This window comes from Netta rufina, assembly GCF_964035555.1.
Source record: "Netta rufina genome assembly, chromosome: 5".
Classification (NCBI taxonomy): domain Eukaryota; kingdom Metazoa; phylum Chordata; class Aves; order Anseriformes; family Anatidae; genus Netta; species Netta rufina.
In genome coordinates, this window is record NC_140128.1 from 32611118 (window position 1) to 32638104 (window position 26987).

General features: G+C 45.7%; 2 protein-coding genes across 2 annotated transcripts in view; one reads left to right on the plus strand and one right to left on the minus strand.

Moving 5' to 3' along the window:
* Positions 1–2451, plus strand: part of INO80 (INO80 complex ATPase subunit) — a 65886-nt gene extending 63435 nt beyond the window's left edge. Inside the window, exon 36 of the mRNA XM_084287573.1 lies at positions 357–2451. Coding sequence (XP_084143699.1) covers positions 357–574 — 218 coding nt within the window. The 3' untranslated portion in view covers positions 575–2451. The remainder of the gene's footprint in view (positions 1–356) is intronic.
* Positions 2452–12977: 10526 nt separating this feature from the next.
* CHAC1 (ChaC glutathione specific gamma-glutamylcyclotransferase 1) lies at positions 12978–15271 on the minus strand. Its single transcript, XM_084288449.1, has 3 exons — positions 15014–15271; positions 14883–14918; positions 12978–14714 (listed from the first exon to the last, which is right to left on the minus strand). Exons 1-3 carry the CDS (start codon positions 15263–15265, stop codon positions 14283–14285), a joined length of 720 nt encoding a protein of 239 aa, XP_084144575.1. The 5' UTR covers positions 15266–15271; the 3' UTR covers positions 12978–14282.
* Between the last annotated feature and the right edge of the window lie 11716 nt (positions 15272–26987).

The following is a 26987-nucleotide window of genomic DNA, read 5'->3' on the forward strand; positions in this document are numbered from 1 at the left end:
TTTTCATTTTGGTGCCCAGACAGATTAGATAGTGTTGTCTATCCCATGGGTTTGGCTGCGTCTTTCCCATATTGCTGATACGCTGAAGTTACAGCATCAGGTTTAAAATGTTCTAAACCAATGGTGATGGAGCTTCAGCTTTACACCACGTATAGTCATCCCAGGATATAAGTGCAAGATGATTTGTATGTTTAGGCCATCCCTCTTCATTAAAATCTCATAAATCATGAACGCAGTGTTGTCTTGGGACTAAGTGTTAGTATATTGTAGCCATTTAATTTATTTTTTTTGTTGCCTAAGTGCTGCAAGTGGAGTGATATGCTCACGTGGAATTTGATTCTCTTTTCCATTGCTAGGCATGTCTGCAAGCAGCCCTCTACAAACAGCAATTATTCGGCCTTCTGGACTTGCAGATTTTGGACCTTCAAGCGCCTCTTCTCCCTTGAGCTCCCCTTTGAGCAAAGGAAACAGTGTTTGTGGCACCCCCAAAAGCTTAAACCTGACCAGCAGTCTCATATCAGAAACTCCAATTCGGAAGCAAAGCAAAGGTGCCCACACCTCAGGTGGTCGGTAGTAATTTTGAACCCCCAAAGCTTGTCTGAACTGTGTTGGCTTTCAGAGTAGACCACCCTGCAAGGTGAAGGCATGCAAATGAATGCCTTGTTGCTATCAAGCACCTGTGTGAAAAGAAAATCAAAGCACAATGGGAACGGGTGGTTTATGTGAGCACTTTGATTATGTGTATCCCAAAAATTATCTTTGCAGACACTGCAAGAAGGATGGAAGGGGTGTCTGGGGTAACTGAGGTGGTCGGATGGTATTTTATTGACACATCTGACAAAGATTTCCCAAGAAAGCATCCAGGTACTCCATGCAATATCCCAGAGCAGTTTGTGCTTCAAGTCACACGAGTGTACTCTCTTGTAGCTTGAAGTGGAACCCAGCTTTAGTTTTATCCTATGAAATCAGTATCTGAATGCCAGGGCTATCCTGTAGAGTCAGAAGACATTTCTGTACTGGGAGCTGGTCAGCGTATATGCAGGGGTAGCTGGGGGCTAAGCTGAGGATGATGTGTAATCAAAAGATTAATGGATTCTTCTACTGTGGGCCTCTGGGGTTTTTGTTTGGTTGTTTTTGTTTTGTTTTTTTGAGAGTTTGAAATGCAAAGGAAGGTATCTCAGGTGGTTTCCAGGGAGTGGACTCTTCTCAGCACCATTTGTTTAGAGTAGGTTCAGAGCCAAGGAGTGACAGGAGCTCTGGCAGGCCTGGTGAGGGTAACAGCGCTGCCTCTGCAATGAAAGAGGCTCCAAGCCACTGGCTTGATCTGTGTTTCAGAGTTCTTGCCAGCATAAGCTCTTGCTGTGTTAAGAATGATTTTTCTAATTTTTGATACGTGCTGAACTCTTAAAGGCTTAGAAACACAATCAGGCTCTACTTGTGCAAATCTCAAGAGCAGGGAAATCTGCAGGGCCAAGGAGGAGTTTGCTGCTGTTCCTCTCAGCGTGCCATAGCAGAGCGTGGCTCTGCAGCTAGCAGTGCTGCGAGAGGAGCAGTGAGAAACAGCACTGAGAGAACTGTGCCATTCCCATCTCCAGCCAAATCCTGGGGAAAAAAAAAAAAGTCTCATATCCCAACCATCCATTGACCATTCTTCCAGTGTGTTTTCCCTTCATCTCTGTGATCATCCCATGTACTAGCTTGGTGGAGCTCCCTGTGGGTACCAGTAGCCGTCTCCTGTAAGGCTGATAGAAGGCAGTGCTGCCAGTGCCCGTCTGTGTTCTCATCTCCAATTGCTCCTTCCCCTTTCTCAATGCACAACCCCCCTCTGTAGCCCCTTGCTTTGCTGTAAGCGTTGTCTGCATTGCACTGAGATTTAGGTGTGGGACATTCTGTCTGACACACTGAATTAAAAGGCTGTTCTGGGGCACTTTCAATCCCTTGAGAGAAGCAAGTTATGAGTTGCAGGTCTGGGCTGTGACAGCAAAAGATGACTTTTTTATTATTATAATTTTTTTCCAACCCCAAATCCTTTGCCTGGCGTCCTACAGTGTGGAGCAAGTGCTTCCTGTTGGCTCTGCCTCTAATTTGCACACCTGAAAATAGCAAAACTGAGCTTAGTTAGATTGATTTTTAAACAGATTTGCAGGGGATAATTGAGGGGGGAGATGGTGTTTAATTAACTCATGAAGACTTCCCCCTTCCCCTCGTATTCACATGTATATATGATATTTAGAGGGAATCAGACAAATGCCAAGCCTTTTTTTCTCTTTGAATGTGCTGTCTATTTTTATAACTGAACTTGTACATATGTATAAAGAGAGACACATCTTTCTTTTACTAACTGGAGAAGAAAATCTTAAATAAAATGGAGTGAGATAATTTTATGTAAATCAGTGTCTTTGTGGTTTTTATGCATATAGCTAGCTATGTGACAGGGTTAGGGAACAGCGTGGAAGTTCCACATCTGCAGATGCATCTAGGGACGTGCTGCTCAGTGTAATGCTCTCGGGTATTTACGCTCTTCTGAGTATCACATTCTGTAACCTTTTTCAATTACAACTGTACAAGTTATCACATGTTTGTATTCACTGATTATCCGGTAATTTACTTCGGAGCAGGTATGCAGCAGATCACAAGAAAATAGAATAATTGCATAATGGTATCTGAATCACAACAGTTCAATTCAACAGTTGATTGCTCTGGGACATCATTCTCTACAGATTTTCCATTTTTTTCCTTCCTTTTTCAGGTTATTTTTTAAAGGGTATTTTTTTGTGTGTTATTTTTGGTGTTACTGTCTTGATTTTCAAACTGCTAGACTGTGTCAATTTGTTGTAATCCAAAGTTGAGAAAAAATACATTTGTAACTTGAAAAGATTGGAAAAAAAATAGTAATATTCTGTTGCACGTATGCTTTTGGAAGATTAAATTATTGGTATTGTAAAAAATGATATTAGCATTTGAAAAACTTATTTAATCTTCAAAAGAAGCACAGAATGATCTCACAAATTGTGGGGAAAGTAGCAGTAGCCTAGCTGCATGTGAAACATGCATCAGGCTAACAAATTCAGGGAGACCTAACATAGCAATAAAATAAATGAGCTGGTAGATCATATCCAGTTTAATATCTGTAAAAAGTTTAAACAGATGCGTTCTTTTTATTATGCGACATAGAAGATCTGAGATTCTGAGATATTACTCAAGGAATTAGGAAGTGTTCATGTAAAGGCTGTTCTACTCAATTTCTTGATTTGGGGAGTTTAGTGCTAGAAAGACAAAGACTGGGAAATATGTTAAGGAGGGGGGAAGTTTTATGATCAACGCTATGGGGAACACTTCTATCTAAATGAGCAAAATGGACATGCACACTGAAACTTTATTTTTTGGAGTTTCAATCTGCAAATCTTTTCACTCAGGCTGTGCATTGTGCACTTGTCTTACGGATTAATGGCAGAGAAAATGTCCTTTCCTCTGAGGGACTGAAGTATTTGCTACTGGCAGAAACAGGATACCGAAGTAACAGAGTTTGCAATCAAAGCTGGAATGGTGAAATAGATGTCAGCATCTTTGGGGGAATGTTGGGAATGTGTATTCCTCTTGCTATTTCATTATTGCATTGCTATCTCACTCAAATTACTGCAAAACTGTTAAATGCAGTTCTCTGAGTATTCCTACAACCCATTTTCTCTTCCTGTCATGGGTCGAGTATGCTGTCCTCATGTCAGCCACCGATGATCTCTTCCTATTCACCAGAGAGTTAAAACAAGACTACTGTAGGAGGGTTTTCAGCAAGAACTGTTTTAATTCTTAACTTCAGGGTATTAGTAATGCACTGACCATACACGGCGTTATTTCTGTGCCTTTTTTTCTGTTGTGTGCTTTCCCCACCGCAGTGTCTCTGCTCTTTGCTGTAATGTTCTGTTCCGTGAATGCCTTCTGTCTGCCTAGGGCTATATTTTGCTTTACTCCCATTTTCCTGAAGTATTTCCTTTAGCAGCATTTCCCAGGGTGTGGGGGGGTGGCACACAGAGCTCAGTGGGAAAAGATCTGTGCCAAAGGAATAAGAAACTTTGCTTGTAGCTGAGGAATAGCTGAGTTGCAGCTGGGAGGGGGACTAACATGACTGATAAAATCACTTTAGGGGCAGGATGTGGATCAACATACTTTGGGAAATGCTGCCCTATGACCACTGCTCTGCCAGTCCTGATCTACAGTCTGTAGGGCAAGCTGGTCTGCCTCTGCTCCCAGGCTCCTCCTCCTCTCATTTCTGCCTTTGTTTTTGTTGTTGACTGTTCAGTCTGAAACACGTTACAGCTTGACATGCCTATAAGGCTCCTTCATTGTTCTCCCCTTACTGCTCAAGAAGAGATGGCTGTGCACTCCGTGCTGCCCTTTGGAAATTTGCAGCTCGAGTGGCTGGAAAACACGTTGTAGCTCCCTACCCAAGGAGAGATGCTGCTTGGATGTTAAGTATAACTGCGATATATATACTAAAATAAAGACAATTGCATCTTATACTCCTAGGCATAAGCACTAGCTGAATTGTGAAGGTTGGTTGTTTTTTGTTTGTTTTTATTTGCAGCATGTACCAGGTGTGTAGTGGTGAATGAGAGGGGAAGGGGCAATTCATCATTCCTCCTAAGAGCATCTTTATTGGGGTGAAACATATGGGCCAGCTCTCAGATCCAGCCACCAGGTCTGTTCTGCAAAAACAAGCCTTTCTTGTAGCTTTCAGATTAGTATTCTGAGAAGCTTGCACCAAATGCCTTCTGAAATGGAGAAATGCATGATAAGATGAGTTGGGTTTCCTCCATCTTTGCCCTCCTCTTAGCTCCTGCCTCTTCCCTCAGGAAAGTGAATTTACTGCAAAGCTAATGGGTCTTCCAGGCATTTTGTACCAAACTATTTATATAATGTTCTTCTAGTGGCATATGAGGGTATTAGTTTGCATCCCAGGCATGAGGAAGTGTTTCAGTGCTCAGGTATGAAATGACATCTCCTTCCTTCCTTAGCTGATGAGCATCACTGATAGAATGAGGCATGGGAGGAAAAGACTTAAACACCACTTTTCATGTTTTCTTGAATTTCCCATGGGCTGTCTCTTCCTTCTTCTGCAGTGTCACTGGTTGTGTTAAATCCTCAGTACTGTGACACAACAGTAGCAAGGTGTGATGTGAGCTTCTGAGCATCCAGGGGTACAGTATCCCTTGTCAGCTCTGTGACATTTGTTTGCATTAACCTGTTTTTTTCTTCTTGCTCCTTAGCCTTTGCTAAATTTTCTCAAGATCCACATGTTGTCTTCAATGTTTTTGGTTGACAGGAGAAATGTTTCTGTTTAGAGGTGTTGATTTTTAAAGCCCTCATAGCCTTGCATCGCATTGTTGCAGGAACTGTGAATTAAGAGAAAGCTGTGCATGTAGTTTGCAAGCATTGTGACACTGAATAAACCTTCACCAACTTTTTCAAAAACAACAACAAAAAAGCCTGTAATTGCTGCTCTGAGATTAGAGGAGCCCATTTGGAAATTTCCTGCTGCTTTGGGCTGTCACACAGACCTGACGTGGGCTTTCCTCTAGGAAGGGATGAATCACAGGCAGGAGTCCTCTCTGCACTGCGAGATGTCTGACACCCAGGTTTCTTGTACTGTTTTCTTTTCATGTTGTAGTAGAATTCAAACCTAGAAATTTTCATTTGTATTCAAGCTACTGAGTGAATTTCAGAATTTTATTGCCATTGGGGACCAGAAATTTTGTGGTGCTCATTCTACAGTTGTGTCCCTGAGTAACTCCCCATCTAGGGAAGCACTTTGCAGAAAGAGCATTCGTGTTAGGAGCTGAATGGGGACATTTCCATCTTCCTTTAATTCAAGTAACTTTTCTCGGTAAACAAGCCTAAATTCTCATCAGAGGAGCCCTAAAAGCCACCCCACTTCCTCACAGAAGTGTGGCTGCATGGGCTCAAAGATCTGACCTCTTCGAAGAAGTCACCTTTGGTAGCGTTATCCTCCCCATGGTCAGTCTCAAATTGCAGCGCTTTCCTGTGGTTCACTCAGCCTATGCAAGGATCTTGGTTCTGTGTTTTTGTTGTTGTTTTGTTTGGTTTTCTGTTGTTTTGTTTGTGTTATTGGAGAGTTTTTGTTTGTTTTTTCATCCAGGGAAGAGTCAGCAATTTTTGCACTTAGTTGGCTCAGTGTTGCTTTCTATTATTTTTTTTCTGTAAACCGCATTAAGCCGTCGCCACGTGACTGCCTGCCATTAGCTGCGTGCTGCCGGCGAGTCAGTGAGATGGCACGTGCCTCGACACACCCCTGCGTGCCACTTCATTGCCCGTGACAGAGCTCCGTGGTTTTCCTCGGCAAGCAGAGGAAACAGAAGAGGTGTTCAGCCTCTGGTAGCTGGACAACCTGGGCTGTGTGAGAATCCTGAAAGCTCATGTCCAATTCTCCTATTTTTGGTTACTCTGTGCATCTGATAGGGGCTGAGGTGACAGATCGTCAGTGTCTTGGTCCTTCTGCCTCCTCCTGCTCCTTCTGTAGAGTCTGAGTGCCTGTTTGTGTAGGCAGCTCCTGCATTCCTACAGACCTCTATTTTAACTTTGAACCCATGTTTTTCTTTGATTTAATCTCATTTATATCCATAGCATTACAATATTGCTTTGACATAACACTTGGCATGATGTAACACTTGAACTAGATCTAAAGAAGAATAAGGGTACAACTTAAACCTCTGTTTTTTAAGTGCTTTTGAAGCAGTAATTCAGCTCCATGATACCTGTTCATCTAGGTGATTGCAGTCTTACATCATTCTGTTCAGAGTTTGAAAGAGGTTACTGTATCTACTCTTAGTCAGAGTATAATGTGATATATTTAGTTTGGTTAACATGGAAAAAATAATTGCTGTCTAGTTTTTTAGTTATTTGTCACTCAGCTCAATTCCTATTGACTAGCTGAAAACCTACTGATGTAATGCTGAATCTGGGAAGCGCAATAGGTTTCTAAACACAGTGTTGATTTGGGACTGGAAATCACGATGATTTCTGTGGTCTGCTAATCCCCAAGTGATTTGTGTGTTTTTGAAACATGTCATCATGAGCTCTGCTGAAGGAGATTTGCTTCCCTGGCTTTGATAACTTGCTCTTGCCATATGCAATCAGAGGTATGTATTGCGTAATGAACGTAATTTGGTTACAGGGCAGTTTGCTATGTTTCTTTGTGTCTGTCTGGAATCAAATAACTAAATGCTAAAAGCAAGTGTTGGCCTGGTAGAGTATTCGCAGACAGATTAGAGAGCCCAGCTCTTCTTTGCAGTGATATAATTGATAGCAAATGAGAGAAGTAATGAGGTTTAAATTCGTAATTCAAAACAGAGCCTGTGTCTGAGATGTTACAGGAATAAACATGTGAGAAGTTTGGAACTGACAGCAACTGCGAGCCTAAGCCATTAGCTAAAAAAAGGTTGAGGGACTGCAGCAAATTTGAGTGATGTGTGTAAGACAAACATTAAGTGTGTATACATATATATATATATATGTATAAAATATGAATGTTTCCCTGAACCCCCTAAACCCTCAAGGTTCATTTTTAGATGGCAAATAAATATTACACAAACTTAGTATTCTTTAAAACTTTATGTACCTAACAGTGAATTAGTAAACTTGCAGAAGCATGGATTCTAATCAGACAATGGCAAACATAAAGGGACCCATGAAAATTTCAGATGACTTTTGTATGTTTGCTTCATAATTGAGTGCTGATGATGTGAGCACACATTATCTTTTTCCCACAGGGTTATCTCTGAATACCTAATGTACAATTCCAAGAAAAAACATCATCCCTCAGTGTTTCACATTGTGCAGTCAGTGTACACTTCGGAAATTAGATTCTCAATGTCTCAATTCTCCACCTGTAAAATAGAAATACCACCGCCTCACAAAGGTGGTGTGAAGATGGCTCAAAGTTTGCAGGTAGTGAATTCTAAGAGAAAAGTGAAAATGGAGAGCAGTTTCCTCACATTTGGAGCAAGGTCTGCATAAATAAATGCAGAACCATACAGGAGAAAAAGGAACTGAGTTGCTGCTTATTTTAGCATCCTTGGATCAAATGAAATGAGGCATGGATCTTCTGGAAAAAAAATCATGGGTATTGATTCTAAATGAGGCTGGTCCCTTAGTTAGTTTCTATCCTCTGTCCTGAACTCGTGGGTCCTGAAATTATAGAATGCATTTCCAGGAATAGATATGATATATATGTAGTTTAGAGATGCCAATGCTGCCAGAATTTACTCTGCTGTTTAGCAACAAGAGACATGATTTCATCTGGCTCCTGCCTAAGTAATAGAGTCTCTAATATTCGATGTCAGAGGGAAGATAAAAAGCAGTGTCTGTCATGGAGAGCTGAGCATTCCTGTTCTTTTCCTTCTCTAAAAATGGGATTGTGTGTTGGCAAAGAAGAATGCCAAGGAGAAGAACACACTCTTATAAAGCAGACCAAAAGAATGAATGTATATATGATCTAAAAACCTGCCAGCTGTTTGAAATACACTTTGGGGTCAGTTGTTTTTAAAGGAATGGGTATACCTCACTGAAGAAAAAATAAATAACAAGATTTCATCTCATGATGTCAGTAGAAGCATCCTGAGGATGAAGCTGCTGACCCCCGCTGCCTGTAACAGTATCTCCCACCCCAAGTACCACCAGCGGTCACAGCGTGCCAGCAACGGTCCTGGGAGGTCGCTTCCAGCCCCGGCTGTCCTGCCAAAATGTGAAAGTGCACCCAGCAACACCGTCCTGGTGCGGTACCCGCAGGGTGAGCAGAGGTAATGTAAGCACATCCCCAGCAGCCCCTGCCTCTCCTCGCCGCTCTGGGCATCACGTGCTCTGTTGGTGACTTGGAGTTTGGAAACGCGGGTGTACCGTCTAGACAAGGAGAGGATAAAAGGCTGCTTTTTCGGCTTGTTTTCCGAATGTTTTCAAATGTCACATATGCTTTGTGTAGACGGAGTTTAATATCAGCAAGCTGGTTGTGGTTGCCCCTGAGGCTGTTTGTAGACGAGGTTATAATTGCTGTAAGCGGGCTGGATACGAGTTTGTGAAATGATTTCAATGTCGTCTATGCTGCCATTGTCAGTAGGTCCATAGCTCCAGCTCGAGGCAGAGTCAGCAAGCACCTCGTGTCATGTACGAGCAACAGCTTTGTGCAGAAGGCATGAGGTGTCCGATAAGCTAGAGGCCATCTGTGGATGCTCTGCACGCTACCCAAACTGCACGGCAGAGCTGACCTGCATGTACCCAGCATGTGCCCAGGCGAGCATTAGTCATGTCTCTGAAGGTTGAGCTTGCTAACCAGCAAACGAAACCTCTCCTAAAGTCATCCTCTGACTTTTCTTCCCGTGGGTGAAGCGGTTACAGATCTCTGTGTGCTGCAATAGCTGCTATCTGTTTGTGGACAAAGCAGCGCTCTGCGGCTCGTTCCTGCCCTGTGAGCCAGCGGAGCGTGAGAGTTGGGATAAAACCTTCCCCTTCCCTGATATTCTTGGTGGTGGGCTTCAACTACCAGCAGCTATCAGGTCTCTCTTCAGCTGTCAGCCTTGGGCCAAGCTGATCTCCAGGGGTTTTAATTGAAGACTCATGGACATGTGCCCCATTAAAAGTGAGATGAGGGAGGCAAAAAGCAGCATAAACAGGAGGACGTAAGAGAGCAGTCTTTGTTCGTGTGTCCCCAGAGCAGCTAGCTCAGTATGGCCTGGGAACAGTGTGGTGTCCCCAGCTAGGAAAACAGCACCTCTGTGTCTCTGAACTTCCCTGACCTTCCACGTTATTTCAGTCTCATTCTCTGGAGTTCAAGGTACTGGCTGTGCTTCAGGAATTCAAAAGCATAAACACTCATCAGTTTGGCTGGCACTACTGTAAGATGAAAAGGGAGCTGGGAAAGAATAAAACACATCCAAAAGACAAACAAAAAGTACACGGGGTTTGTAAACACAGCATGTAGAGCTTCCACAGGGCTGTCCGGAATGCCCACTTCCCTCCTCCCTCCCTGTGCTCCTGCTCCTGATGCTGTTTTAAAGACATGTGGGACTTCTCTAATAACTTTAATACAGCACGTGAACTGGGGAGGCTTCTGCTTAAGCCAAGGCAACTTGTTAATAGGAAATTCCAAGCCTGCCGGGTGGTTGCTGCTTTTGCTGCGAGCAGAGCATAGTTTTTTCACAGCCTAACTGTAAATATGTTTCTTGTCCCTCCCTGTTCCTCCTGTGCCCAGGGGAGCACGTGGTGCTGAGCTGGGCTGCATGCTGCTGGTACATCAATGCCCGCTTGTATTTGGGGCTGCCCTTCTGTACGCCTGTCAGCTCTGAGCAACCCTTTGGGTCTGGTGCTGCTGACCTATGTGCTTTTGTGAACTCTGGCAGTGCCAAAATGAGGAGTCTGACTGGGGGGAGGTCTCCCAGCCAAGCTCTGCTCATTGAGCTGAACGTGATATAAATGAGCTTCAAGTTCCATGAAGGACTTTCCAGGCTTAGGTTGACTTGTGGGTTTTGGCCATGGGCAGTGCTACCATTCTGGCACCGAGCTGCAAGGAACGTGTTACAAGGAGAAGCTTCAAAATACACGGGTGTATCTGCGTGTTTTGTGTTGAATGATTCAGGCTGGTTTATGCAAAGTCAGCCTTACCGACTCAACAGCCCCTCTTTCTTCCTTCTGGCACCGAGAGCTCACATCATCTCTTTGGTGGTCTTCGAAGCCTGTGCTTCGGAGTGTGTATGGAGCAGAGGTAGGTTTACAGCTTGGTGATGCTGTGCAGGGAACTGGCTCTAAAGAAACAGTGAGTTTTTCTTGTGTTTTTGCCTTCTCTGAATGCTTTTAATGTTTCTGAGTTTCTCTGTCCTGTTCCACGAAGGACTGTGTGCCCTCAGGAGTGTTTCATACACACGAAGGGCTGGATTAACAGTTGTTTTCTACTTTACTTAGCTGGCTGTGCCGTTGTGAAACAGCTGAGTTGGTCCTGCTGTACTCAAGGAAATGATGACTCAGGCCTGTGTTCCAGGGCTCTGTGGGAGCTCCTGGGCAAAAGAATGGAAAAGGTTGAAGAAAGGACTGAAATCATGTGAATTGTACTGGTTTTAGACTTGGGAAGTATGTGACAGTGCTTGTAAACATGTTTTTACTGCAACTGGGAAAGTTGGTTTATTATGTGAGGGGACCCAATAGGCATGAACTTGCTGTAGGGAATGCAGAGAAGAGGAAACTGCGGACGAGCAAGGAAGCCACTCAATATGGAAGCACCTCCAGGGATGTCCGGCAGCATTTTGCAGCTGCGGGCAGTTGTATCACCCACTGATAAGGTGAAGTGCTTTTCCCCAGACCTGTGGTAGAGCTGTCAGGAATTGGGGCTGTTTCCAGCTGAATCACACCCTGCTGCCCCTGTAGTGAAAGGGTAGGTTGGTGGAGAATTACATCTGTGCTTTAAATACTTAACTTTTCAAGGGAAGAAGAAACAGGAGCTGAAGGAACGTTCCCAGCACTGATGCGGTTGCTCACAAGCACTTGCTGCCTGCCACAGGAGGAACAAAGCAGCTCTCCATGTGAAACAGTAATGCTGGGTGCTTATTGCACATCTGCTATTAATTCCTGTCTGCAATGACTTTGCATCTGAAAATTTGAAAGGGGTGAAGATGTTTTTTTGTTTTGTTTTTTTTTTTGTTTGTTTGTTTTAGGTGGAGATATTTTGATATCTAACCTCAATCTTGTACTAATATGGGAGTGTTTCCCTGCTAATTAAGTTAATTCCTTTAACACTTTAATTTTCCAGCTGGCAGATACTAGCAAACCAGAGAGGCTGAAAAGCCAGGGAAGCAATGAGCTTTCAGACCATCCTGGTGAGGACCAAAGCAATTAAGAGCCAGGAAGATTGCAGCTGGGAGTGAGAACAGGGGGATTTCTCCCCAAAGCAGTGACTTAAAAATAAAAATAGCCAGTGGCTGCAGTACCACTTTCTCTCACAGGACATCTCCAGCTGTACATGTAAGCATCTCCAGAAAGGCATTGTGAGTTATTGCAAAGCTGTCTTATGGTCCCAAACAGAGGATGTTGCTCAAAGCAGCAAGGGCACATAACAAGGGCACTGCTGGCAGAAGCAGAGGTGAGAGTAGGCTTTCTGCTGCCTACGTTCAGCTGAAGGCTGACTCCGCTCTTCTGCAGCTGCACCCCAGGAGGGGAGATGCAGCTGCTCAGTTGAAGTGAGAGCCTCCATGGAACAGGGAAAGTGTAGTTTTCTCTAGACTATTACCCCTCTGAAACATGCACCTGCCTTTAATTAGTGGTAAATTAAGTTGTTTCAATTAGTTTTCACTCCCTCCATCCTATCTTGAGATGGACAGTACAGGTATATACTGTAATCTGTGTGCTGGAGCAGCTGGTCACGAGAAATCAGGCAGAAGGGCAGCTGCCCATCACCCCTGTATGCAGCAACTGTGCACAAAACAAGGAAAAAAAAAAAAACACCTCTCCTCCACTGCAGTCAGCAGAGCCAGCTGGGGGTGGCAGATTCTTGTCATTGCACTATTACTTCTTGGAAACAGCAAGGGTAAGTTCAACTCAGGCAAAAGGCCCTAGTCCTGCCAAGGGAGCATTACATTTCCGTGCCTGCTCTGTACAGTCAGGAGGGCTGGCTTGTTTGTTGTCAGCACTAGTACTCCAGAGTCAACAAGAGCTGGAAGCTGAGAAAATGACTGAACCCACTTTTCTTAAAGGGAAAGATTCAAATGTACATCTTCCAGTAGGTCCAGCTGAGGGAAGCTGCTCAGAAATAAGACCAAAAAAAAAAGGGGGGGGGCTACAGCAGCATTACCAGCAAAGTTTAAAAAACAAAGACAAAACAAAAAAGCCAAACACATTAAAAATCAGTATCATTTTGAAGTCACTAATTGAAAAAAGTACAAAAAAGTCATTTATTTTGTCAGTTTATTACTGGGCACAGCATCAGTTTATACATATAAGCCACAGTAATATAAACATTCCCTATTTTTATTAAAAAAACATGGTATTTGGGAGGAGTCAAACATCCCAGAGGTCAGCTCTCAACAGCTCTCTTGCTAGTTGTAGTAGCAGCAGCAGCTTTCTTTCAAAATACTATGGATTTTAAAGCTGTGAGTATGTTTAAAGCTGAGAAGCCTGAGCTTGCAGCAGTACCTATGCTTCACGCGATAGAGCAGGCATTTCAGGAACTCCCAAACTTGCAAGTATGCTCGGTGACGGTCCTTTGCAGTCAAGTAAAAATGCACCTGACAGACTCAGTCCTAGGTGTGGAACTAGAACCCTCAAATGCTTCACCAGAAACCTGTGTTACCCTGAAGCAGAAGAGGCTTATCTAATACAGGGCTAGTTAAAGTGCTGCTGCATCCAGGCAGCTTTCCTCCAGATAGTACAGAGTTCCTACACAGACAGGACTATTTCTTATGAAGTCAGTAAAGGTTGTAGCAGCACAAGGTCAGTGAAGCTTGGAAAACAGCTTCTGTCATTAAAGCAGGCATAGCTCCTCAGAAAACTGATCTAAAACTCAAAGGCACAATTGCAAGGTTGAATGTGGGCTACACACACAGTGGCACATAAGCAGGCAGTTCAGACATATCTCCTAAGGGGGGGATATGCAGTATAAATAAATACAACACAACAGTTTAGAAAAATAAATGCATTAGTGTGATCCTTTACAACATAAGGAAGTAGGATTCACAAGAGCCTACAGAGGCCACTTAAGGCAAGGTTCACTTAATATTGCACTGGAGTTGGCATGGGGGAGGGGTGGGGGGGGAAAGGGGGAAATTTGGCAGAACCTGCCCAAGTCACCACGACACAAACAGCTTTTTGCCTGAGGTAGAATTGCATATATACTGCTAAAACCCAGTCAAGTCCTGCTCAACTAGTCTTCAAAGTTAAAAAAAAAAAAAGTGCAAAGTCAATGAGCCTCTTTCCCCTCTTAAGAAGATGAATGCTTCAGGTTTGACCCCCAAAAGCAAGTCTTAGAGCAAAGTTCCAACCAAGACCCCTGCTTCCCACCTGGAAAGCCGTGATGACTGTCTTGGTGCTACAAGTAAGGAGTGTAACAGGTCCTAATTGCAAGTCCTACAGCAAACACGTTTTACAGCCCCTCCACTTCCTCCCTCCCCACCCACTTGCTAGCTTTCCCTTCATTCACTCAGTCTAGTATATTTTTCAGAGTTAAGACTGTCCCTACTGTTTTTTTTTCCCCTTACATCCCTTTCACTGAAGCCCTGCAAGATGCTTTCATTTCAGCTCTTGGTCTTCTGAGGGACACCTGAAGTTTCTTCTAGGGTCTCCTCTGTGTGGCACATGCAGGGGAGGATAGAAATGAGAGCCTCTTCGATGGAGAAGAGATGTTTATCCTCTGCTTGAGGACAGAAGTAGCGCATGAAGTCTGCCAGTCTCAGCAAGTACTCTATGTTGTGGCCAGCACAACCGCTTGAGGCCATGATTTGCGCTGCAATGTCTTCTTCAGACGCTGGGCCGAGGTAGGAGGGGTTCTGGGGGGTGGCAATGTAAACCAGAGCCTGGATGGGTTCCTCTGCATCCTTGTCCTGCGGGTGGAACTTGACCAGCTTGGTGTCATAGCCCCCCAGGACGGCCTCTCGCATGTTGAGGTACTGCAGCGACGCAGCGATCTGCTCCCCGCACACCTCGTAGGCGACACCCCACGTGCACGCCTGCAGCGAAGACAGAGCAGGGAGGTCAGTTTGGGGCGGTGATGGAAGGGGGCACATCCAGCAGCCCCCAACCCACCTCACCCAGGGGTCCCCATGAACCCAGGGCACCAAGGGGAGGGACGTGGTGGCCGAGCCCACCCGGCAGCCCCCATCCAGCACCGTACTCACCCCGCCATCCTCCATCAGCGTCACCACCCGGCCGGGCTGCGGGACAGAGCAGAGGGAGAGCCGTCAGCAGCCGAGCCCGGCCGAGCCCCCCCGCCCCACAGCCGCCCCCCGGGGGCCGCCCCCTGCCTCACCGCCTTCTCGCTGCCGCGGTGGAAGGTGTCCCCCTGCCAGAAGCGCCGGCTGTAGCCGCGGATGAAGCCCACCTTGCGCGACGTGAACTCGAAGCCCGGCCTCCACACCAGCGAGCCGTACCCGAAGATCCACAGCGGCGGCTCCGGGGAGGAGGAGGATGAAGGAGGAGGAGGAGGAGGAGGAGAGGGGGGCTCGGGCTGCCCCTGGGGCCGGCCGGGGCACTCCTGAGGGCGCTGCGGGTCTCGCTTCATGGCGGCGCCGGGCGCTGCTGAGGCGGCACACGCCGCCGCCGGGCTTTAAAGGCCGGAGGGAGCCGAGCCCGCCCCGCCCCGCCCCGCACGGCCCCGGTTGGCGGCCGGGGCCAGCCCGGCTCGGCTCGGCTCGGCTCATCCCGGCCGGGCTGCCCCGCGGGTGATGCAAGGCGGGCGGGGTGTTTCGCCGCGCATGGGGCAAAGCGGGGCGCGGGTTGCGTCAGGCGGGGAGCGGCGGCGGCCGTTAGCTGCCTGTGAGGGGGGCACGGCTCCGCCATGGGGCCGGCGCTAAACGGGTGAAGCAGCAGCTCCTGGCATCGAGGGAGCCGAGGGTCAGGTGCACGGGTGGGCATCGGCGCGATAAAATCCACATAAATTCAAGGAGGTGGTGCAGAACATGGCAAACCGAGTGCGTTTCCCCTGGTGCTGCAGCCAGGCTGGAGCGGGGGCTTGGGGTAGGTGCTGTGTGTTGTGGGGATGGGCCCGGGGCTCTCTGCCCTGTTCGGGTCGTGTCCCGGACACCCAGCTGCAAACCGGCCTCGGACAGGTCCTGGTGGCTCAGGAGGTGGGCACAAATCGCAGAGTTGTTCGTTTTGGGGGTGGAGGCAATATACAAGTATTTCTCACTGCTGTGTTTGTCCTTTGTAAATAGCGTGCATGGAACGATTAGATGCAGTCTTTTCTTTAGTTTCCTGTTGGATCCCCTCCAACCATTACCCACCTTCCCGTTCCACATAACAGGGTGGAACACACGGACTGCGGTGGGTGCTCCCTGTGCCTGCCACGTTCACTGTGGGTGCCATCGACTGCGTGGCTGCCACGTCTGGCCTCCCATGCCGTATGTCGCATGCCCTTCTCCCCTGCCCTGCACGATGAGCTCTCTGACTTACCTTGGATGACCCCTCACAAGGTCAATCTTAACAGAGCCTAAAGCTCCTTAATTTTCCTCTCCCACTCTCTCCATTTGTGCTTTGCTCGGTCACCTTCCACACCTTACTCAGGCTCACAGGTATGGGGGCAACTCCGAGTCCTGCCAGCCCTCCACACTGCATACCCACACAGTTACATATTTGTGTTTTTTCAATCAAATTAAACCAGTTTCATCTGAGGATTCAGTTAGTCCTCTGTGTCCCATTGCACCAAGTGTATATTTTTCATATTTAGTTATGGAAAATTTTTCTTGCTAACATCAAGGCAATTTGAGCAAAACACCGAGTACGTAGTTAATAAAAGTATTGAAACATTTGGCTGTAGCTGCATTACCTTTATCAGGCAAAAGCACAAACAGCGACAGACAAATCAGAGCCTAAAAGATAAGGTGAAGAAGCTCTTGCTAGGTTCTGTTCTTAGTGATGCCAGTAAAAAAAAAAAAAAATCTTGCCTCTTCAACTTTCCCAAGGATTTGAATTTTATCCATCTGAAAAATGAGCCAGAGTATACACCAGTCTTCCAAGTGAAGCAACAAATATCTGATCTGTTAGTACAGCTAAGGAAAATTGCATAAAGAAATAAAAAATACACTACTGGGAAGTGACTGCATGCTTGCTGACTAAGGGAGAAAAATAGCTCCTTTTCATTGCAGTGCATTCTTAATGGTATTTCTAAAAGACTCTGCTGCATAGCCAGCCCACATCTGCAGTCTAGAGCCAATGCCTAAAGCTAAAACCCTTAGGGACCTGATTCAGAACCCACGCCAGTTGAACGCTACAGGTTTCTGCTCCCTTCAGTGCTGCTACACCCAGATCAATTAGGTATGAGGTCAGAAACTCCTTTTGAAGTCAAGTCCCTGATTTTCTTGTGTAAAGACTTTGGGATATTGCTCTATCATTAGGAGCACCGCCTGAGGAAAGACTGTTTTTGAAATTGTGGCATATGCAGCAAGACTTTAAGAATTTTATTGGTTTCAAGCTTTCATCTTTGCTGGGGCTGAGAAGAAGAGGTATCTTGCAGATGGTGGAGATGTGGCTATGTGAGTAAAGCACATACATGTAGGAGCTAAGGAGAGCAGGTGGATGCTAAGGAGAAGATTTAGTTTCTGTTAGTGTTGGAGCTTGCATTCGTAAGGCACGGAGAACAGCCTGCCAAACTAAACCACAGGAATGCTCAAATAGGTATGAGGGAGGACGTGGCGCAGCAATGGAGTTAACTGTTAAGGAAGAAGATGTAGGTTCAGGAGAGAAACAAAAGGAGATGGGAAAAAAAGGAACAGACTTCAGTTTAAAAGTGACAAAGGGAAAAATGAATGGAAGATAATGGTCGTAGTCTGTTAATTATCAAAAAAAAAAAAATGTAAAATTCTCCCTGCCGTTAAGCAATTGTTATTATTTTGGCTTGGTAACCTTTAGGAAGGAGGAAAAGCCAGCTGTAGCTTTACTTGTTGCATCCTGAAACTGTTTTTCCTAGGTTGCAGGAAAAGCAAGGCCTAGTTTCTCTTCAGCAGTGTGTACTATGCTTCCCCAGAGCAATTCTCCATGTTAGTGCCAGGTGACTAACAGAGTGCCAGAGCTGCCTGTTTTTCAGGATAACAATGAATCACCACAGAGCCGGAGTAACCAACAACAGGGCTGGCATGACACATAGCAGTGGATTGAAACCATCATTAGCTTCATCTTGCATTTCGGGCTGTTATTTGATTCAATATGCTGAGGACACGCACTGGGTTTTCCCAAAAGTTGTTCTATTCAGAAAGTACTGACTGGGGACAGGAGGACTCCTGCTTTGTTTTCAAATACCACATCTTCCTCCATCAGCCTGGCACCACTTTCCTCTCTCTCCAATGAGCAGATGAGATTCTAAAAAACAAGTATGTCTCTCTTCCCTGAGGCTTCAGTAAATATTACAGCTATTGTGGTTGGAGGTGAAGTTCAAACAATGCCACAAACATTTTCAAGTGATGTAAATCAATACCATTCCTCTGATATGCACATTGCCATATTGATGTGCATCACCATTATTTCTTTGTTGAATCCAATTCTTACAGCATTTACAGGCCTTCAGATAGGAACATATCACATATCAATACACAGATGTCCTTATTTCAAACACATGCAAATACAGAAGTGGCGTTGTCAGAGCTTCCAGACAAGAGCTTGGGGATCAGGAACGATGCATGGAAGAGTAGGCAGTGGCGTGTTTGGATGTTTGCTGCATCTGAAGGGAATGCACTTTCATTGCTAACTGCTTTTACTCTTGGGGGTAAATGCAGTCCTGAGCAAAAAGAACAAATGGCAAAGGACTTACCAGTACTTTAAAGAGAACAACCCTAAACTCTGAGAGATACAGTAATAAAGAGACACCAGGCTAAAAAATAGAAGTCTCTGTATACAGGACAATGAAGAAATTGTATACAAAGGACCTGTACAGGTGATAAACAAGGCAGTGAAACAAATCTCCATGTTTAGATGGTTTGCATATCAACAGTAAGAAAAGTTTAGCAGTCTGGAGGATTCTTCTGACGGACAGAACTTCGGCTGCTGCTGCTGGTCCACTTCACCACTGTGGCTGATTCAGTTCTGACCATTATCAGTTGTAATGGTTGTTTTTGCAGTGTGCCCGATTCATATCCTAAAGATTACTGGTAGAAATGGGTTTTAAGTCGTGACAGACTTGATTAGTATTTGGACTAGTTACATGTGGGGAAAAAAGAAAAAAGTAATCCATTGATCCAAAGAGCATTTTCATGTGCTATCAGTTCCCAGTGGCCTGGTAGTTTACTGAGAAGTCCTCTGAAGAAAACCCTGTATCATCATTTTGGCTTTTTGGTCTTATAGACAGAAGTGATCTTCTGCAGTATGGTTTTTGCCAACTTGCCCTTTCATTCTCACTTTGAGTGTGTGTAAATGGGAATGGGACTGTTTTACATCATGGGGTTTATCCTGGTGACTGACGGAGGAAGAGAAAGAAGGGAGCTGTTGTTCAAACTGAATTGGCACAGAAGTACATGAGCATTAGATGGACATGAGTAGCATAGTCTGGATGTTGACAAGAACATCCTAACCTTTGGAGCAGCAAATTTTTTATATTGCACCCTTACTTCCACTTTTGAACCAGCAACAGCAAAGGAACCACTTTATCTGGGTTTAACTGCAACAGAGCTCATGCGATGTCTATCAATTGTACCTATTACCTCCTGTACCTTTCCATCCAATGCATTTGAAGAACATAAAGTTTCCAGTTCAGGAGCATCGCATGAAATAGCCTGAGTATAGCTTCAGTTGGTTAGAACCCAGCTCCACTTTGAGCTTGTGGGCAGTTTTGACCCTGCTGGCAGGGGCTGGCCTCGGTGGCTCTGGTCATCCTGCCTCTGTCACATTCCTTATTGCTGACTGATTGCTGAGGTTCCCCAGCGCTGGTCCATAAAGAATTTCTCCATAAGGAATCAGAACTTCAGTTTCAGACTGGATTTTATCTTGGTTAAAGGCAGACATAGTACGCAGAGACTGAGGAGACAGTGTGGAGGATTGTTGCAGGAGCTTAGAGAATTTTTTAGATTAAAAACTCAGTAAGAAGCCTTCTAGTCAAATAAAAAAATGGATCAAGAAAGAACTGAGACTCCAAGCAGTGATATAAGCATCAAGATGGCTTAGATGCAAACCAATAACAAACAGGATGGTGATTGTTATGACTGTTAAAAAAAAATAAATAATAATCCATATCTGAAACAAAAGCGCAGATCTAAGAGCTCCTGTGCTCGTGTCAAGGGAGGTGAAAGAACAGACGCAGCAAGAGTTCATAAGTAAGGAATGTAAATATATCAAAATGGGGCAGGCACCACATGACTGGAAAACAGAAAGTAGTGCCCATATTTGAGACATGAAAAATGAAACGCAACATAGAAAATGAAAGACAATGCATTTGAAGAACAGAAAGTTTCCGTCATGACAGGAAATAGCCCGAGTACAGCTTCAGTCAGTTGGAACCAAGCTCCAGAATTTTTGGAGATTTGTGGTGTCAGAAAAGCTTCATTAGTTTACAGTGATGAAGTTTTGACCTGACTTGCTTGCAGCTGTTCTTGCCCACATCATCACAGGGTGTCCATAATAAACACTGTTTGCATTGTTTATTTGAGGCCTAGATGTTATAGATTCCTTTCTGCTAAAGCCTAGACACTGCTAGCAAGAGGATGACCACAAATCCTCCAGCAGGCCCAAACTTAGCGTCAGGAAGCATCCGACTGATGTACTAATAGCAAAGCAAGAGCTGCAGAACATATGCAGACCCTGAAGCACCACCTCACCTGCTTGAGAAACCCCAAACCAGATGGTGTTAGAGTATTGTCTGGAGTTTAGAAGGGAGGGGTGGGGAGCGGGCTGAAATTCACATCCTACTTGTCAGCAAAGAAGTGAGCTACAACAAGGTCTGCAACCAAACTTTAAGAAAGGACCAGAACCAGCTGGATTGCTTTCTGAAGATGGGGAACAGCAGGTTCCCAAATGTAATGACAGCACAAGAAGCTTCATAGGGGTGAAGTTTGGAATAGGACCACGCAGCACAAACAGGAACCACCTCCTCCCTCTGCCAGCCAGCTGGGAGAGCCCAGTGTGCACTACTGCAGGGCGAGTGGCCAGCTCCCCAGCAGCACTGCTGCTCCTTGCTGTGGCCAAGGGCAGGGCTTTGCACCTGCAGCTGTTACTAATAGTCTTCATCTGAGAAAGAAAGGGGCTCCAGCTACTGCTCAACTCATCCAAATCCTTAACAAGGCAAAAAGGAGGCTAGTGGTGGTTATGTTTAGGTTCTTGGTTGCCCTAGGGCAGGAAGATGTGTATGTTGGCCTTCCACTCAAAGCAATTAATCGGCCACTCGCCGTGTGGGATCTGTGTGGAGAAAAAAGGGTGAGCAGCTATGTTGATAGGAAGCTCCTTCTTCATTGGGTTCTTCCTCTGTTACAGTTTTTGTTATGTATATCTCACATTGCATTTCACTGTTTTGAATGTTTAAGTGTTGCTGTGAGTGAAGGAGCTACCAAATGTGATGCCTAATGCAGAGGAAAACAAAATGTTTCATGCTGTTATATAAGAAAATGTGATTTATTTTTTCCTGAAATTGCTAAAAAGTCTGGTTGCTGTCATCTAAGAAATCACCCTGAGAGGTAGATCATACCAAGCAGATCCTTTTGCTAGTGACAAATATTGGCAGACTTTGCTTTAAACATGGCTATGCTGGGAAAGAAAAAAAAAAAAAAAAAAATGTTTGTTAAGACTATGTCTCTGCCTGAGGAGAACTTTGATTCCTGGAGAGAGTTTCTCTAGCAAGCAGCTGAAAATCTGTGTATTTATATTGCAGTACCTCTGGTACTAAGGTACTGTAGTATTGGTACTGAGGTACTGTAGTACCTCTGGTATTGAGAACTGCTTTGATACTTAAAAATAGCTGTAGATGTGTTGTATGTGAGCCAATGTGTTTGGTTTTCTGGTACTAATAGGAGAGATTCTGGCTTAAGAGTAACTCTACTCATTTTGTGATTTTTGAAATCATGTCCACTTAAGCTGGTTAGTTAGTTCTCGGCCGTCTCAAAATAAAAGCCTGCTTTCTTCTCCCTGTAGTTTGATAACCTAGGTATGCCATTTCCCTTGCTAAGCCTTGCCATGATTAGCTCAGCAGACCTGAAGATCTGTCCTTTACTAATTACTCAAGATGAGGAGCAGAACACACTAATGATCACCACCTTATAGCACAATGATATTTATTTAGAACAAAATGTTATGGAAAAAAACACTTAATAAGCCAAGAAATGACTTGCACACCTGCTAAGCGATGCCTGTCTGCCTTGTGGTGCCCTGGCAAATATGATAAGCAAGTTCTGCCAGCTCTTTAATTCAGAGAGAGCATCTGTGTGTCAGATCAGGCTGTCTCTGTGTGAGGCCCCAGAAGACAAAGCCGAGTGCCAGGACAGCAGGCAGGGAGGACTTGCATGTGCACAGGTTCTGAGGAAACACTCATTCAGTCGGGAACACAAAGGCATGAGTAACGTGTTGCCCAGCAGCCTGTCAGCACGTCCTTTCCTTGCTATGGGCCAGAGGTCCCCTCTTGAGCATCTCTCCACAGTCACATATGCTCCTGCCTGGGTGCTGGTCAAGCTGCTCTGTGGAGCCTTATGCCTGCCACCTTCTTGTGTGTGGGGACAGCAAGAACTTGCAGGGCTGGGCAGCTGAGAGTACTCAACAGGACTCAGTGGCTGTTGGACTTTGTGTCTTGCTGGTAATGGGCACTGTGTTCCTATGCTTGACCATGCGCAAGATCAGAAGAGAAAAGCACCTGCCTGGCCAGAGCTGCTGTGTGCGGTGGCTGTGACCCCTCCACGGGTGGTCCTGGTGCCTTCCACGCTTTGCAGCCTTTGAGTTTTTGTAGCAGCATTTGAAAGCTTGGTGTTATCACTTCCATCATGTGGAACTGAATTTTTCTGGTGAAATGGAACAGCCTCTTTTTAAGAGAAGTAATGATTTTGGTGGTCTGTCACCAGACTGGCAGTGACTCTGGTTGTTTGGCTTGTAAAACAAAAACAGACATACGTGTGTTTTACTGCTTTTTATTATTTATTTTTTTCAAATTTCCTTTCTATCCCATATGCAAAATCTGAGCCATGTGGCAGAACAGTTGTGCTGTCCTGCATGACGATGGAGACAAGGCTGGGTGGGGTGTGTTGTGTCAAGTCTCAGGCTGTGCTGGTAACAGGAGGCAGATAGGAAGGAAGAACATCAGCACCCAGGCTTTAGGCACTGGCTGCCTGGTCCAGGCTGCTGCTGTACTGGCCCTGAAGATCCCCGGGGTGAGTCAGAGCAGTAGTGTAAAGTGGGGTGAATTCCTTGTGGCTGCACTGTGCGAGGGGGTGTGATTTGGGGAACATGACTCCAGGCACGTACAAAGACCGGGAGCCGCTGGGCTGCTGCACCTTGCTGCCCGTGACTCATGCTGCTGTCTGTGGGAAGGGCAGCCTCCGACTGCGTGGATGCAGCAGCTGGGCTTACCGTGCTCATCAGCATTTCTGCCCTAGCTTTGTGTCATCAAGACCGCACCTGGAGGCACCAGGCAGAGGCAAGAAGTCACTGCCCAGAGGCTGCATCCTTTGCTTTTCTTCCCTGGATGTGATGAGGCGCAGGTGCATTTTGCACGAAATTCTGGCTGTGTTGCTCTGCTGTGGTTGAGTGCCTGAACAAGCTGGGCTCTTGGGGCACTGTGCAGCCAGTCCACGAATTGCCTGCAGCTTCCCTGCTTCCAGCGCAAACATGAGGTGAAAAGGCTGCCGCCAGCCTTTAGATCAAATGCACAGTAAGAGGAGATTTTGCAAGGTGCAGAGATGTTCCAGGTGTGCTTCCTCACCGCGTGTGGGCAGTGGTAACAGCACAGTGCTGTGGTCCTTGGTCTTAACTGGGAGGCAACAGGAAAGTGACTCACGTGGCATTGCATCCACTTCTGTGCAGGGGACACGGTGACTCGAGGGACGGGTGCAGGGCCACACAGTAGCTGTAAGATGGACTGCAAAACGATGCAGGCTGGCAGCGCCCGAGCTCTTGTCTGGTTAAGATCACTTGCGAAGGCATTTGAGCTACGCTTTAAAGTTCCTCAGCTGTCCATGACCTGTTGGCATCAGCAGAGAAAGCCCTGCTCCATCGAGAGCTGTCATCGAGAGCCTGTGTTATAATTTGCGTGTCCTAAACTAGCACCCGGTGTTGGCAGAACAAGATGATTCCTGTTGCCCTGTTCTTGTGTCTGCTTGGGTAACTCCTCTGTGTGTGTAGCTGCAGCGGCACCTGAACTTGTTCCTGCACTCGCTGACCATGTCCTGATGTTTCTCTCTTGGCTGACTCTGACCTATCTGTATGCCCTATGAGATTGTTTTTCCCCCGTCTGCTCTGGTTCTGCTATCGATCCTGACCTGGCACCAACCTTCCCCAGCTCCGCTGTGACATCATTCCGTTGTGGATTTTAACTCTTCTCCTGTTTCTAGCTTTGTTACATCTCAGCCCCTGCTACATGCTGAGCTTTTAGGAACTGACCTAAGAGCACAAGCTAAATAGGAACTGACCTAAGAGCACAAGCTAAACTTAGCCATGCTGAATCCAATAACTCCATGTATCTATACCAAGGCCAAAGTTTTCCTTGTGACTCCAGCTCCCCCCGCCTCCCCCAGTATCACCTCTCAGCAGCTCTTTGATAGCTTGAGGTGCTGTGAAAACTTTCCAATGACAAATATGCTGTCTAGTTGTTTATATTTGTGCATGGTGGCAGTGAAAAAGCCACCAGCTCAGAATGGAAGTGCAGTTGCTTTGGCTGGAGTAAAGGATAGTGTAAAGCTATAGTTATCTGGGGCCGTTGTGGCCCTGAAAAATCCTGAGACTTCTTGGGGAGAGGTGGAGAAGAGGGAGAAGTGAGATTGAAGTGGCTTACTTACTTTTTTACAAATAATCAACTTAAATTAATCCGACCTGCACTCCACCTGCATCCTTGTACCTCACCCGTAGCACTCATCTGCCAGAGACACCCAGCTGGCTGTGACAGTGCCAAATGAAGTGTGGCATAGTTTGGGGGCAATCTGTATCGAGGTTTTACCAGGGCACCCTCCCTGCTACTGGCCAGCATGAGCTCTGGCAGTGAGCTGTACAGTACGGGCTGCGGGGAGTCTTCCCCTAGAGCTGCGTATGCCCTGGTCGCACGAATGCTAGAGGCTGGTGACTGGTGTGTCAGTGGAATATCGAAGTCATAACCCAAGTGATTGGTACATGATGTAATGATTAAACTGGAATGCTGCACTCACGCAGAGGCCTCGTCACCAGCTGTTTACTAATGCTGGTGCTACACATAGCCCGAGGTTACATCAGGCTAGGGAGAGCACAGCCAGATTTTTGTGAGGTGGGAATAACTAGACTGGTGCCAGGACAACAGCTGACAGTCAGCTTTTTTTGATAGGTATTTTCTTCCTCTTATTTCATGGAAAAGCCCTGAAACGTTCCCACGATGGTGGCATCGGTATAAGATTTCACAACTCACTGCTAACATGTGTACTTTAGGCCTTCGAAGATGTGTGAAATCCACCCTGGTACAGGCTGCAGTATCGAGGAAAGACTCTCTGTCCTCTTGTGTGTGTGTATCAGGTAGAAACCAATCCTTTGACTCCACCTCACCTGTAAGAAAATAAATAAGCTCTAACCCCACAGTCCCCAGCCCATTATAACAAAATTGCTGTACAACTGTGCGTGTTCCAGCTTCTGATGAACGTGCACCTGCTCTCTGCAGGGCTGGGAGGTGCAGAGCCCCTTCTTTTGTGGGATACACACATGTCGTGCTGCACTATACTGGGAGCTTTCCCATATATTTTAGTCTTGTCTCCAGTAGAACTGCCACTTCAGAAGATCTGTGCCAGCTAAAACAAGAGGGCTGTTGCCTTATCACCCTTTAAGAGGCTAATAACTCTTCAGGATAATATTTTTGTTTTTCTTCCTTTTAACTCACCCTCTAATCTCACAGAATCCACTCCTATAGTGCTTGGCTGCAACCTGCTAAGACCCCAGCAAGCTTGCAATGTGAGCTGGAGCCCATGGGCACTGTTTGGGGGAGAGGGGCTTAAAGCAGAGGTGGATGTGGGGGGAGAAGCCAGTTGTATCCTGCTCTCTGTGATGTTGGTTGGTTGAAGCTTATTCCTAAAGTCTGGTACTGGAGGCAAATGCCAACATCTGTAGCTTTATTCTAAATTCCACTGCTTCAAACAGCAAAGTACAGTCAGTCACGGTGCTGCCCAGTTGTCAGCTGACATCTCTGTGTGTAATGTTATGATCAGACCACGTTCTGTTTGCACAAGAAATAAGGATCTTTGCAAAGCAGGACTGGATCAAAATTAGCAGAGGATCCTGTGTGAAGACTGTTGAGTTAAAAATGCATTTAAATACCTTGATGCTGGATTTAATCATGTGCTTAAGATTAAGCAGTTAGTAATTCCTTTAATTTGAGTGTGAGTTTGTGCATAACAGATGCCTTCGGAGTCAGAGGTATGAAGGATCCCTAGAAATCTGCCCGTGTCTTCTCTTCAATCCTGGAGAAGGCTGAGGGAATCAGGCTGTTGTCCAGGAACTGTTTAATAACTCATCTCTAGTTGAATTATTGGCCACCTGTTCCTCGCCTGTCCCCCACTTCATTACCTCCTGTGCTGAAATCGGAGCCTATGCTATGAGATCTCCTCGTACTGATGCTGTGGGATTCTCTGCTAGATCCAGCTGGTGGGGAAGCTTCCCACACATGGTCTGCTTCTTTCACTGCCCCTCCAGACCTGCTGGCAGAACTGTGTAGTACACATTTTAGCTTAAATGAGCAGGGTACACAAACTGCTATGCAACAGGTTAAGCTAATATCTGCTGGCACAGCAGCTTGAGTGCACATCAACTTCCCAGTATTCTTCTTTCCCTTTAGCTCTCATTAAACAGGCTTTCCAAGTTTGCATTGCCATATTATGCAAAGCAGCACAGCAGAGCCCTTGGATTTCTTAGCTGCTGGATTTCCATGGGTGAGCAGACAGCTTTTGCTTGTGAATGAGTAAATTGTGGATGGATAACTGCATAGGCAGGTTAAGTGCAAGGATTGAGATTTCACTGCAGTGTGATGGATTGGCCTGCAATGGGGATGGATGTAGCTGAGGAGGGCTCTTTTCACCTAATGCAAAGCCTAAGGGCTGTGTTTCTTGCAGTCAAGCAGTATAAATAGGAGAAAATCTAAGCCAAGAATAGTTGCTCTTCCT

Coding starts and splice junctions, on each gene's coding strand:
- CHAC1 (XM_084288449.1), bottom strand. CDS start 15,265: ATGAAGCGAGACCCGCAGCGCCCTCAGGAGTGCCCCGGCCGGCCCCAG. Junction 14,919..15,013: donor ACCGCGGCAGCGAGAAGGCG/GTGAGGCAGGGG, acceptor TCTGTCCCGCAG/CCCGGCCGGGTGGTGACGCT. Junction 14,715..14,882: donor CGCTGATGGAGGATGGCGGG/GTGAGTACGGTG, acceptor TCTTCGCTGCAG/GCGTGCACGTGGGGTGTCGC.